The sequence below is a fragment of the Asparagus officinalis genome, chromosome 3, assembly GCF_001876935.1.
Source record: "Asparagus officinalis chromosome 3, Aspof.V1, whole genome shotgun sequence".
Classification (NCBI taxonomy): Eukaryota; Viridiplantae; Streptophyta; class Magnoliopsida; order Asparagales; family Asparagaceae; genus Asparagus; species Asparagus officinalis.
The window spans coordinates 61,371,134-61,386,900 of NC_033796.1; the positions used below are offsets into that span (position 1 = coordinate 61,371,134).

Sequence of the window (15,767 nt, forward strand, 5' to 3'; positions counted from 1 at the left end):
TCTTCTCAAACCCACTTCTGGAAGAAGCCCACGGATATGCATCTGATCATAGAGCCTTGAGACCTGCTGCAAGTTCCTACACCTTATATAGCTGTGGACCAGCGTACTATATGTCACATAATTTGGGTCCACACCACCCTCAATCATCTGACCCAGAAGCTTCAATGATTCCTCTGTCTCCCCTTGCATACACAAACCATTGATCAGTGTAGAATATGTGACAACATTAGGAATGACCCCTTCTTCTATCATCTTTTGTTTAAACTTAAATGCTTCAGTGAGATTACCAGCCTTGCAATACCCACCTATTATTGTATTGAATGTAATCACATTAGGAGTTAGACCTTTCACACACAGTTTATTAAAAAGTTTGGCTGCTCTATCCAAATTCCCGGACTTGCACAAGCCATCAAGAAGAGAATTGTATGCTATAATATCTGGAATCAGACCCTTCTTAAGCATCTCATCCCGAAACTCGAAAGCTTCATCATTTTTGCCAGATACTGAATACCCATGGATAAGGGAACAGTAAGTAAACTTGTCAGCGACAAATCCCCTCTGCAACATTTCCGAGTAAAATCGTTTTGCATCTGGAATTCTTCCACTCTTACATAGTCCAGACAAAACAACATTACCTATGATGTTATTTGGCAGAAACTTTCCATTCGTAGTTGCATCAAAGAGATCTAAAATTTTATCCATTTCGAGATTATTTTGTTTGTAGGTACAAGACTTCAAAAAACTATCAAGATGGGGAAACATGTTAGTGTCCACTGTTCTCCTCAGCAACAAGTTTGCCTCATCCATCTTACCTTGTCTATAGAAACAACTAATTAGAGCACTACATATGTACAAATTTGGAGAAAACCCCTTATCGACCATTTGAAAATATGTATCAAAAGCTTTATCTGTACATCCTTCTCTACACCAACCAGCTATTAGAGCTCCATAAGCCACTATGTTGGGAGCCAATCCCTTAGTATGCATGTCAACTAGAAGATTGTTCACATTTCCACTTTTCCCAGACTTAAAAAGGCCAGTAATGAGGGAGTTAAACACTTCAATAGAAGGTGAAATTCCAATATTTTGCATCTCATCCCTAATTTTAAAAGCTTTATCCATGTCGTAAACTTTACAGTATCCATCTATAAGAGTTCTATAAGTCAAGCTGTCAGGACAACAACCCCATTCTTTCATCTTACAAAAGATCTTCTCTGCATCATCCATTCTTTTCATCTTACATAACCCACTGATCACCGTATTAAATGTTACATGGCTTTTTGCAAACCCCCGAGCAAGAATATCATACCAAAGCTTCAATGCCCGTTTAGAATCATTCATTTTGAAAAACCCATCTAGTAGAGTGCTACAAGTAATCTCATTGGGCATGATACCCCTTTTTAGCATCGAAAACCACAAGCCAAGAGCATCATCGATATTACCCCACATACAAAGGCCTTTTAGAAGGATATTATATGTTAAAACTGACAACACGGTGCCTTTCTCAGCCATTCTACCGCAACTTGAAAACGCCTTGCTCATGAGACCTTCTTTGCAATATCCATCTAAAAGTGAATTGTAACTGTACGAATCCGGTTTCACATAACCCACTTCCATCTCACTCACCAATTTCTCTGCTCCTCCAATATTTCCTGCCTTGCAGTAACCCTTAATCATAGCATTAAATATGAATAAGTTCATCTTAAGTCCAATTTTCAACATCTTGTCGCGAATCCTGATGGCATCATCCATCTTTCCTAACACGCAATATGCATTTATCAGCACACCATGAGAAACTTCATCAGGCTCTAAGCCCGTCATCTCCTTCATGTTGTTTAGAAGTTTTTCAGCTTCTTCAAAAACCCCTTTAATGCAGAAACCCTTGATCAACAATGTACAAGTCCTGACATCCGGTACTACCCCCCTCGCGGACATCAACTCAACAACCCCAGATGCCTCTTCCGTCTGCCCCAAACTACAGTATCCATCGATCAGAGTGTGGAAGGCAACTCGGTTCACGTCAAAACCGTTCCTCTCCATTTTCTCGATAAAACCCCGAGCTCTGCTAACCTGCCCATCCCTACAATAAGCATTAACCATTATCGACACAGTAAAAACATCAGGCGAAATCCCAGTCCGGGTCATCTGCTCATACACCAGAATGGCAGTCCGACTCTCCCCAGCTCTAACCAACCTACTCAAAAGCCCGTTACAAGACCTCAAGCTCGGGACTCTCCCATACTTACCCATATTATCAAACACAAAAAGGGCCTCCTTCACCAACCCAACCTCAACATAAGCTTTCAAAAGCATATCGAAAACAGTAGGAGAAAATTCAAACTCCTTATAAACCCCAACAACTTCATCGAAAACAACAGGGTTAGAAAATCTGACCAAATGCTTCAAATATTTTCGGGCGGCGTCGAACATGCGGGCGTTGGACAAGATGTGGATGATCTTGCAGTAGGAGGTGAGGCTGGGCTTGAAATTTTGGTGGGTCAGAGAGAGGTCGAAGAAGTGCAAGGAGGCGTTAGGGTTCAGGCGGAGGTTGGAGAGGACGGAGTCGAGGAGCTCGTCGGAGAAGGTGAAGGGGAGGCTGGAGATGGCGTCGAAGCGCTCTAGGGTTAGGATTAGGGAGAGGCGATCGACGAGCTGGGATCTGGGGAGGCTGGGGGTTCGACTGGAGAAGAATCGTCGGCAAAAGGGAAGAGATTTTACAGGGGAGGAGCGGTACCTGAGCATTTGAGACGGATTGGCAAAAATTTTGGTGAGGATTATTTTTTTAGGGTTTAGGGTTTTGATTTCCTCTCGTTCAGCTTCCCCGGCACAACACCGCTACGGACCCGCCTTCTTGGGTTTAGGATTATCATACTTTCGGTTACTTCCGACATATGTCTTGAGATGTTGTCGGATTATTGAAATGTCTCCATTGACTTGTCAATAATCTGAGGAATTTATGGCCCCTATCAACTTTTTCAATGTTAGTCCTTAATTTATCAGTGCTTTGATATCCGTCCTCCTCCAAATCTTCATATTTCAATGTTAATCTGCTAATGCGTAAATATGTTGATACTAGTCCCTCTGTTAGGTTCTCGGTTCAAAATGTTCCCCTCTGGTTAGATCTAAACTAACAATGGGTGTTTACTTACCAAAATACCACCTACTCATTTAATTCACTCAACCAATAGTTATTCCCCCTCTTTCTCTGTTCTCTCTTCATTGTCCGCTCTCTTCCGCAAAAAAGAAAGTGGTTGCTCTAATCTTGATCTCAACTGTTGAAGAAGATGGTATGTGAAATAGGGTCAGCTTGGGATCTTATCGGGTTTATTAAGTTTAACGGGCATGTGAGTTTGGATATTAAGAGTGAGGGTACAAAGTTCCATTCCATAAAAAGTGGAATTAGTTGGGTAAAATAGTATGTGTGTGTGAATTTGGGGGAGTGATATCAATATATGAAAATTTGGGGGACTAAGACAAACCACTGATGATTTAAGGGACTAATACAAAAAAGAAGGATAAAAAATAATATTTTCTATTTGTTTGTGCGGGTAAGAAAATGTGAATTCGGGTTCGATTTGGTTTTCAGCTTAGCAAATTAGTTGTGAGATAATTCGTTCTACTAGGGGGTGTTTGGTTCAATTTCTATAAATTATAGGAAATGTTTTCCATCCAAAATATGATTTTTCTTGTATTTATTTATAAAATATAACACAAATTTTGAAAAGTCAAAAAGTATTAATTTTCTTATTTTTTTACTTTGCTTGTTTGGTTCAAAACAAAAAATGGCACATAACTTTACAGAAAATAGCAAGATTTTCTATAATTTGTAGAAATTAAACCAAACACCCCCTTAAATTTTTAGAAAAGTGTTAACTTTATAGAAAAGTGTTAATGTGGTGTCAGATTTCTGGGTGATTTTCGCCCATTTTGAGAGGATTTTGATTTCTGTAACTTTTGGTATTTTTTGTACTTTACAGAAAATATTTCTGTAAATTTTTTTAAATCAAACACAGTTTACGTAAATCTACAGAAAATTTTTAATTATAGAATTACCATTGCCAGACATTTTGAAAAAACTTTTCTAAAAATGGGTAAAAGATTGAGCAGTGATAGCCGACTACACATAATAGTTTTAGCCCGATGCACAAATTTATGTATTAGTGAGCCTGCTGTATTTCCCCTCCCCTCCAACCCGCCTCCACCTAAAATATATTAATTCCAAAAAGTTTAAAGATTTTATGTATCAAAAGAGAAAATGATCATTTATTATAGACTGTGCAAGTCAAAATTGAAGTTCCTAAAACTTATATATATGCTCATATATGTTTCAATGTTTTACCCTGAATGCATATGGCCTAATATTACAATCTTGTTGTCATTGTAATATTATAAAATTATAATTTTCACGGTCATTTTTTTTTAACACTCGAGACTTGTTTAATGCTCGGGGCCTGATAAAACTTCAAACACATGGAAAGAAAAATCAAGCAGATAATAAATTACATAAGACTTAGCTGGATTAACAATACTAGTTTATAATATCAAAAGTTGGTATTCATACTCATGATGATAAAACAAGGAAACAATTAAATCTATGCATATTTAGTGTCACATGTCTTTGTTCTTTCTCATGTTAGATCTAAACCAAAACTTAAGATCTAAAACCATATAGCCATGATTAATTCAAAGAGATTAACAATAATCAAAAGAGCGGAAGCTTATACCTGAATCCATGGATGAACCTTGAGATGGGTTTTGGATCTTCTAACCTTAGGGTTTCTCTAAATCCGAATTTCTCTAGCTAGATGAGGGTGTAGAGAATTAGAGAATGTAACCCTAGGTTAGGGACCATAACCCTTTATTTATAGATGTTGTACTTTTGTAATTTAGCCCCTCAATAAATCACAATTACAACCTGGTATCTACACATATAACCTCATGATTATATTTAAATACCCATTAACCCAACTTAATTGATCACTTTAGTGGGTTATCCTGAAAGATAGCAATACACATTGATTAATCATATGTGCCCACAAATAGATTTATTAGATTAAATCCAACAATCTCCCACTTGGGCACCATATGATTCCTTAAATTGTGTATAACCTTATGAGCTCAAAAATTGCTATCACTGAAAAGGTATTTTCGAACAATCTCGTCCATTGACTATATCAATATAGGATCAAAGCGGCCTTCGTCACATTTATCGTGACTCGACCCATCAATGGTCACATATACCAATACAATCAAACGACATAGATCAATCATGGATGTGCAGCATGAAAATTACATGCAATGTGATCAGTACATGTCTATTTTTAACTGGTCCTCCTTAGTGAGGTCAAAACCAAACATAATGTAACAGAGTGTCTTAACTGAATACTTTATTCTGATCAGACAATACAACCAAACATAAAACACCACAATTACAAACTCCCACTAAAACATAATATCCTCAAATAATACCACACCCATATGAGCAGTATGCTCATGAAAGACCTTAGGTGGCAGTCCTTTAGTAAGAGGATCAGCTATCATGGAGTTTGTTCCAATGTGCTCTATAGATATTTGTCCACTCTGTACCCTTTCTTTCACAACCAAGAACTTAATGTCAATATGTTTTGACTTAGTTGAGCTCATGTTGTTATTGGAATACATTACTACAGATTTATTGTCACAATATAACCTTAGTGGTCTTTCAACATTTTCCAAAATGTACAGTCCCGTGACAAAGTTTCGCAGCCATATTCCCTGATTGGATGTCTCATAGCAAGCTACAAATTCTGCTGACATAGTGGAGGAAGCTACTAGTGTTTGTTTGACACTTTTCCATGATATAGCTCCTCCTGCTAACATATAAATGTTGCCTGATGTAGACTTTCTGCTATCTTGGCATCCAGCAAAATCAGAATCCGAATACCCAATGACCTCTAATTTTTCTGATTTTCTGTATGTGAGCATGTAATCTTTTGTTTTCTGAAGATACCTCATAACCCTTTTGACTGCTATCCAATGATCCATACCAGGGTTGCTTAAGTATCTGCCTAACATCCCAACAATGTACGCAATATCCGGACGCGTACATACCTGAGCATACATTAGACTTCCTACAGCCGAAGCATAAGGAATCTTCTGCATTTCCTGAATTTCAAGGTTACCTTTAGGGCACTGATTGAGACTAAACTTGTCTCCTTTAGCAACAGGGGTGTCACCTGGTCTGCAATCTTGCATGCCAAACCTTTTAAGTACCTTATCGATATAGCTCTTTTGTGATAATCCAAGAATACCCCGAGAGCGATCTCGATGTATCTGGATCCCTAATATAAAAGAGGCGTCCCCAAGATCTTTCATCTCAAAATTCTTTGATAGAAATCTCTTGGTTTCGTGCAACATGCCTATATCATTAGTGGCAAGCAAGATGTCATCGACATACAGAACCAGAAAAATATACTTACTCCCACTGAACTTGTGATATACACAGTCATCAACAATGTTCATCTCAAAACCGAACGAGATAACTATTTGTTGAAACTTATGATACCATTGACGAGGAGCTTGCTTGAGTCCATAGATGGATTTCCTTAATTTGCAAACCATATTCTTTGGGTCTCCTGACACAAAGTTTTCTGGTTGCACCATATAAATCATCTCATCAATGTCTCCATTGAGAAATGCAGTCTTAACATCCATCTGATGTAACTCAAGATCATAATGAGCAACAAGTGCCATGATTATTCTGAAAGAGTCTTTCGATGAAACCGGAGAGAAAGTCTCTGTATAATCAATGCCTTCCTTTTGAGTATAGCCTTTAGCCACAAGACGTGCCTTATACCTCTCCACATTACCATTTGCATCCCGCTTGGTTTTAAAAATCCATTTACAACCAATTGGTTTTGCACCTTCTGGCAATGGGACAAGTTCCCAAACCTTATTGTCTTGCATAGACTTATACTCTTCATTCATGGCATCAATCCACTGTTGAGAGTTAGAACTTTTCATGGCCTGAGAGAAGTTGATTGGATCATCTTCTAACATTCCACTACTTTCCTCATGTTCTTGGAGAAATACAATATAATCATCCGGAATAGCATTTCTCCTTTCTCTCGTGGATCTCCTTAATGGCACTGGTTCTTGAGGTTGTTGAGTTTGTTCTTCTGGAACAGGGAGTTGTTCAACATTATCATCTTGAGGTTCCGGATTTACTTCTTGAGCAACAACAGGTATAGGAACCTGAATATTGTCAAAAGTAACTGTATGGATTGGATCTGAAGCCAATTCCTCCTCAAAACTAATGTCTCTAACCTTATTTCTCCCCCCAAACTCAACATCCTCAAAGAATGTTGCTGTTCCCGTCTCAAAAATATTCCTTATAGTGGGATCATAAAACTTATAGCCCCTAGAGCGATCAGGGTACCCAATAAAGTAGCTGCTAACTGTTTTGGAGTCCAATTTCTTTTCATTTGGCCTATAAGGCCTTGCCTCAGCTGGACATCCCCAAATATGTAAATGCTTTAAACTGGGCTTTCGACCAGTCCAAAGCTCATAAGGTGTTTTAGCAACTGCTTTACTTGGTACTCTATTCAGAATGTAAGCTGCTGTCTTAAGTGCTTCTCCCCAGAGTGACTCTGGTAAAGAAGAATGAGCAATCATACTTCTTACCATATCCTTAAGAGTCCTGTTTCGTCTTTCAGCTACACCATTCATGCTAGGTGAACCCGGCATAGTGTACTGTGGGACGATACCGCATTCCTCTAGGTATCTAGCAAATGGTCCTGGACGTTGTTCACCTGAACCATCATATCTACCGTAGTACTCACCACCACGATCAGATCTGACGGTTTTAATGAACGCGATGTTCACCTTAGAACGAACGCGAGGTTCGTTAAAATTGAGCTTGACGCTCACCTGAGTTGAACGCGAGGTTCACCTTAGAACGAACGCGAGGTTCGTTAAAATTGAGCTTGACGCTCACCTGAGTTGAACGCGAGGTTCACCTTAGAACGAACGCGAGGTTCGTTAAAATTGAGCTTGACGCTCACCTGAGTTGAACGCGAGGTTCACCTTAGAACGAACGCGAGGTTCGTTAAAATTGAGCTTGACGCTCACCTGAGTTGAACGCGAGGTTCACCTTAGAACGAACGCGAGGTTCGTTAAAATTGAGCTTGACGCTCACCTGAGTTGAACGCGAGGTTCACCTTAGAACGAACGCGAGGTTCGTTAAAATTGAGCTTGACGCTCACCTGAGTTGAACGCGAGGTTCACCTTAGAACGAACGCGAAGTTCGTTGAAATTGAGCTTGACGCTCACCTGAGTTGAACGCGAGGTTCACCTTAGAACGAACGCGAGGTTCGTTAAAATTGAGCTTGATGCTCACCTGAGTTGAACGCGAGGTTCACCTTAGAACTGAGCGCGAGGCTCACCTTAGAACGAACGCGAAGTTCGTTGAGCGCGACGCTCACTTGATAACGAACGCGAAGTTCGTTTGAACGCGAAGTTCGGTTAAAATTGAACGAACGCGAGGTTCGTTTGAAGCTTTCAGCTTCGCCAAAATTTGAGGTAACCACCTCCTTAATGTTCACCACGTTTTCACGCAGGAACCCTTAGGGTTTCAAACTGAAACTGCCGCCATTAAATCAAAAAACAGATCTAGAATCGAAAAAAGGAGTTTTCTTGATCCAGATCCAAGAAAAAAACCACCGAAAAATCCAAAAAATTCCAAAAAATTACTGTTCACAGGTGATTTTTCAGTTACTGTTCATCCGGAAAAACTTTACTGTTTATCCGAAAAATTTTTGTTACTATTCATCCGAACCAAAAAACTTCACTGTTCATCCGAAAAATTTTCATTACTGTTCATCCGAACAAAAAAAAAACTTTACTGTTCATCCGAAAAACAAAAATGAATCTTTAACCAGAGATTTAAGATCAAAAAACCCAATAAAACTTAAATCAATAAGAATTAATCAAGGTGGCTCTGATACCACTTGTTAGATCTAAACCAAAACTTGAGATCTAAAACCATATAGTCATGATTAATTCAAAGAGATTAACAATAATCAAAAGAGCGGAAGCTTATACCTGAATCCATGGATGAACCTTGAGATGGGTTTTGGATCTTCTAACCTTAGGGTTTCTCTAAATCCGAATTTCTCTAGCTAGATGGGGGTGTAGAGAATTAGAGAATGTAACCCTAGGTTAGGGACCATAACCCCTTATTTATAGATGTTGTACTTTTGTAATTTAGCCCCTCAATAAATCACAATTACAACCTGGTATCTGCACATATAACCCCATGATTATATTTAAATACCCATTAACCCAACTTAATTGATCACTTTAGTGGGTTATCCTGAAAGATAGCAATACACATTGATTAATCATATGTGCCCACAAATAGATTTATTAGATTAAATCCAACATCTCATCCTTAGAAATAAAAAATAACATTGGCTTAAAAAAAATCATTTACTTCATGATTAAAAATTTCTTTAAGAAATATAGAAAAATATGAAGGGAGTTTTCTCGATATTACCCTTAAATCTTCCATATTTTGACTTAGTCAGTCAGTCACATCATGTAAATTGCTATTAAGTTCCTCAATTTGTAAAGTACTCTGAAATTAGTCCCTCAAAATGGTTTGATGTAGCAGTTAAAGCTTTATGGACTATGGGCCACTTGTTAAATTTATATGTCGGCACTTCATAGAGTTGTAAAGAATCCCTAAAAAAGTTTCTAGCTTGTGTGGGGCCACGTGCTCCCGGTGCCCCCCAAGCTTGATCCATGTTCTGTTGTAGAAACTAATTTACATATTTTGGAACTGAATTTAGCTGGAGAGCCAATAAATAGATTTTTCGAAGTTTTACCTCCATGATTGTCCTCTGGTGAGTATCATATTGAAGCCATGTACTAAAGGTTGAAGCTGAAAATGGTAGTTTTACATAAGCAGAGATAGGAGACTTATTGTTGAAAGAGCATTCGTGGAAAATTCTCTCTGGTCGGTCGACTGATCAACATAATCAGTCGACCGAAAATCATGCACAACAGCAGGTGGAAAATTCTGTCTGGTCGGTCGACCGAACATATGTATCGGTCGACTGATCAAGAAGAAAATAGTTTCCTATTCTGTTTTGGATTTAGTGTTTATATATTAGAAGGGCGTGGCGGCTGCGAAAATAAGCGTTTTTAGAGTTGATTGAGCACTTTGAGAGGGAGATTCTTTGAAGGTGAGTGAGATCTTGTTGGTGAGGGTTAGTTTGATTGTTTGGGAGTTGTAACTCATTGTATTTCTCCTTCATATAGTGAAATCTTCCCATCCTCTCCCCGTGGACGTAGGCATCTTGTTAAACCATGTAATTTTCTATGTTTGTGATTGATCTTGGCTATTTATATTGTGGATTGTGCTCGATGTGTTCCTTGTGCATTGCTTATTGACTTGTTGTGGATTGGGTCCACTTCCGTTGAGCGCAACAAGTGGTATCAGTGCAAGGTTTTAGATCTAGGGTTTGATTTAGGTGGAGGAAAATTCGGTGTTGTAAGCTTGAATTTTGGAGATCTAGGTTTCGGTGGAGGTAGCATTGCAGAGTTACCATTGGAGATCTCGCCTTCCTCGTGTGGTTGGGGGATCATTTTGGAATCCTATCTAGGGTTCAATTTGGGTAATTTCTCAACTCTATCATTTTTTCAAATTTTTTCCTCTACAATTTGGAGTTAGCAAGTAATGGCAGAAGAAAGTGGTGATAGTAGCAAGGCTATGTCGAGTACAGTTCAGGTTGTACTTTAGAATATAAAGATCAGTATGACAGCATAATTAAATTTGGATTATGGATGAGTGATGTGCAAGATGCTTTAAATGCTAAAAACTTAAAAGAGAATATAATGACCTATGAGAGGCCACCTAAATATGATAAGACGGTATGGGACAAAATAAATAGAAATGCTTGTGGGGTGATTAGGTCTTGTTTAGAACAAGAGTTAAAATATAATGTTATTGGAGTGACGTCTGCGATGAAGATGTGGGAGATTCTCAATAATAAGTATCTTACAAAGAGTGTTGATAATCGGTTGCACTTACTGTAGAGATTATTCAGATTCTAGATGTCCAGGGATACATCACTTGTAGATCATGTGAACAACTATACAAAGTTGTTGTCGGACTTGGAAGATATTGATGAGAAGATATTGGATGAGTACAGGGTGATTATTTTGTTAGACTCATTACCCGATGAGGATTTTAACACCTTTGTGCTTACATTGTTGAATGGTAGATCTTTCATCACCAATAGTGAAGTTACAAATGCATTGAGAAATTTCGACTTGAGGAGGAAGGATAAAGAATATTTCAAAGTAGCACTTCAGGAGAAGCCTTGTCGACAAGAGGAAGGAGTCCCTATCCTAGAGGTGGTAATCGGGGCAGGTCAATCTAGAGGACAATCAAGAGGATACTTCCAAGTTGCTAAAAACTAGTGTGTTTTCTGTAGAGAACAAGGACATTGGAAGAGAGATTGCTCGAACCTAAGAGAGAAGGAGAATAGCAAGAAGAAGGGTCCGAAGGCCATTGAGGTGAATGCTGCTCGAAATGGTAATGATTCCGATAATTCATACTTTTATCTTTCCATTACTCCAGAGATTAACCATGCGGAAGCATCAGATTGGATGTTGGATTCTGGGGTTACATATCATATGACTCACTGGAGAGATTGGTTTGTATCTTTTGAGAAGCTCGATGGGAGTGTGGTAATCATGGGAAACAATCAACCCTGTGGCATTTATGGAATAGGTAGTGTCAGGATTCAGATGCACGATGGAGTTGTTAGAGAGTTGAGTGAAGTAATGTTTATTCCTCAACTGAAGAAAAATCTTATTTCTATTGGAGCTTTAGAGGCAAAAGGATTCAAGGTAACTTTAGAGAACGATGTAGCTAAAGTTACTAAAGGATCATTGATAGTGATGAAAGGGGTCCGCTATAGAAATATCTATTATCTGAAGGGAAGTACTGAGATTGGTTAGGTAGCTTCAGCAATTTCAGAGGCTGATGCTAGCAGACTTTGACATTTCAGACTTGGACACACAGGGAAAAAGTCACTGCAGGCATTATGCAAGTAGAGATTATTGAAAAGAGCCAAGAGTAGGAAAATTGAATTCTGTAAGTACTGTATTCTTGGTACGAAGACTAAAGTGAAGTTCAGGACAACCATTCATAAAACTAACGACATGTTGGACTACGTGCACACGGATGTATGGGGTCTCACCAAGACAGTATCACTTGGTGGGCGACATTGGTTCGTCACTTTTGTGGAAGACTATTCTAGGCGTTGTTGGGTATATACCATGAAACAGAAGAGTGAAATACTAGAGATATTTGTGGAGTGGAAAAGAAGATTGAAACTGCAGACAGAGAGAAAGATCAAGAAGTTGAGATCCGACAATGATAGTGAGTATGTAGGCTGTCTAAAAATTACAACAGATAGCTGGTCCCTATCAAACCTCAATCAATATTTCGATAACGAAAGTTACATTCAAATGACTTTTATGAAAGCTGCAAGTGGAGGACTTTTCACATAGATCGGGAGTAGTTACAATTCAACGACCCTTCCTACGACTGATGAAAACTCTATTCAATGGCCTTTACCATCAGCTGTGAGAGTTACAATCTGACGACTTTCACACCTCAAAACAGCTAAAGCGAAGATTACTGAACAATGGTCTTTGCAACGGTTTACAGAAGAGGTTACAAGTCACTAGCCCCTTATGAACGCAGAACTCACCTTTGTGTTTTAGTTCTTGTAATGCAGGCGACCCCCACGTTTCCAACCCACAGCAAACAAAATGAAAGCGGCCCTTGCGTTTTCAACATCCAGCAGATACCCAACTCTGCGTTTCAATTCTAAGACGCAGAGTTAGGGTCCCGAACGCCGACTTGGGTGTTTGACTTGTTCAAACACTAGATAAAACGGCTTCAGAACCATTTATCCCATGTTTTAAGGGATTCTCACCCACGTTAGAGCGGATTAAGGGGTCAGTTACACCCCTTATCCTCTTATAAAATCTTAACAAACTCAACAGAGTAAGGGGTTGGATTTTTGGTTTTGAGTTATGGGATTTTGGGTTGGCTATTTTCTTCTTGGAGATCTAGGGGCAATCATCCTCAAGAGATCAGATTGTTGGACCCTAGAGGGGGGTGATTAGGGTCTTATGCTAATCTAATCTGATTTTATGCCAATTAAAACTAATTCAAACTATTCTTCTTGCAAGATAGATATACAATATGTTATAAGCAAGAATAAGCAATATGAGCAAATGAATATATCCTAGCAATGAGATATACTATGAAATATATGTAAGGATATATAAACTAACACAATGGTGAAATAAACAATCTACAAATGTGATAGGGCAATTTACGATGGCGACAAGAATGTAATGAACACTAAGCACAAATGAAACGTCAAAGCAAACTCAAACACAAGCAAATGATCACGGAGTTCGGACCTTCTGTCCTACGTCTCCGCTCCCCACTCCCGGGGAGAAATCAACTATCACAACCAGGTTTTCTATGCTCACCCGAATAACGTTTACACCTCACAATGTCGGTTTTCAACACTCACCGATCAACATTCATACCTCACACTCTTACTCGGTTTTCTAGCTCACCAAAAACTTTACAACAACACACTCGGTTTTCTAGCTCACTGAAAACCTTACAATCTCGCAATATAACAAATAATTTGTTCTCTATAATAGATAAGAACACAATGTAAGCTCACTCTTAATGATACAATCCCACAACCCAAATATACTATGAATGTAAATACAATAAGCTCAATAGGTTGTGTGTGAACAAAGAGATAAATCAAAACAAGTCTAAACTCAATTTAATCTAGCAAAATAAATATGACAAGTTAAGCATAAATAACTCAATTTAATCTAGCAAAATAAATATGACAAGTTAAGCATAAATAAGCTAGATAAAGAGTTTAAGAAAATTTCTCTAAAACAAGAGTGAAGAGATGTAGATTGAAGCCCAAACAAGATTGATGATCTCCTCAAACTCTTGTGAAATTCTCTTCACAAACAAACTCTTAAGCACTCTTTTAAACAAACACAAAACAAGCTTAAACCCTTGTTAAACTATTTTAAAACATTTCTTGGTAGTAGAAAATAGTTATGGAAAATGAGTATATATAGGGAAGAAGAAAACAACCCAAAAAGCCCCAAAAACTCACTAAAAAACAAAAATCAACAAGTTACCGTTACTGTGCAATGGTAACTTCGGCGGTCGACCGTGACGGTCAACCACGAGAAGAAAAATTACAAAACATCTCTATGGACTGCTGACGGTCGACCGTGGCGGTCGACTGCACTGTAGCACGGTCGACCGTGGCGGTCAACCGCACTTTTCCAGATTTTGACAGATGCTGGAATTTTATGTATCTAATTTTGTAAAATTAATTAAAAATAGTAAATAAACTCCAAAAATCATGAAATTTTGAGAGAATGTTCTAGACATGTAGATAAACATGGTAGAGAAAGAATTTATAAAATATCACTTCTCAGTTGAGAGAAATAAATGTTTGAACACAGATATACAGTTTCTAAAAAAACTGCTAAAAACTCAGTTTTGTAAATTCAAATGAAAATAAAAAAACAACTCCAAAATTAGTAAAACTTGGGGAAATGTAAGTATATATGAAGATAAACATGTAAATGAAGAAGTTTTTCAAATTGTATTTCCTAATTGTGAAAACGCATCAGTTTTGTAAAAACATGCACGGACACATGCACGTACATGAACAAAAAAACTTAATTTTTCCAAAAACGAGTTCAAACAACTTGGAAACACTTTAGAATGGATTTGTAGACATTATACGAGATATGAAAATAGTGTGAACAAGTCTTTAATCCATAAATACAATATTTTCTAAATACAATAGAATATGAAACAAACAAAATTGTATATGAAGATATATATTGTTTCATATCTACATAACTAAACCAAAACAACTTAACCATATAAAAACAAACATGTATATATATAAATATGTATTTGTTTCATATTTAAACTTGAAAGCTAAGAACCAAAACTTGTGTATATATATATATAACTATATATATAAAAACAAAATATGTGTGTGTATATATGATTGAGCTTAAAGTACTAACACACATAATATAAAACCTAAACTAAATATACCCAAGTTTGATTGATCTTCGATGTAGCTCAACTTGGTACACTTTTGGATGAAGCTTGAACTTGGATCTTCAATTTGAATTTACATTGCTTCACTCCACTATTCCGCCAACCTCCATTGGATATGATCGTTGAAGCTCTATTCCATGCATCCTCCAACTTATTGTTTGTCTATAATAAATAACAAAAAACAAACACTAGACAAACAATATTAGATGTAAATTATTTGTTAAATTATTATCAAAACAAGAAAGCCAACACAGATCTGTTACAATAAGAAGATCAAATCTTGGAGTATCCTTCAGCAACAAACAAATCTACTTGGCTATTAACCGAATCTTCGGTTCAAACAACTCTGTTTAATAGAGTTTTAACTCGTTCCGAGTTACAAAAACTCGTTAAGAAGCACTCCATCACCACAGTGAATAACCCAGAATTAAACAAAGGAAAAAATTCAGATCAATTCTCTTCTCTTTTGTAATGGAAAATTCGAATTGTAATTAAGATTGAGAGAGTTGTAAACATTCTTTTTCTAAGCAGTTAGAGAGAATAAAATCAAATATAGTTCTTTCATTTT

At 37.6% G+C, this 15,767-nt stretch overlaps 1 protein-coding gene across 1 annotated transcript; it reads right to left on the reverse strand.

Moving 5' to 3' along the window:
- On the reverse strand, positions 7-2,918 carry LOC109834230 (putative pentatricopeptide repeat-containing protein At1g19290; the record flags this gene model as incomplete). The annotated part of the gene is made up of 1 exon (XM_020402209.1): positions 7-2,918. A coding segment is annotated over exon 1 (2,736 nt), but the record flags the coding sequence as incomplete, so codon positions are not given.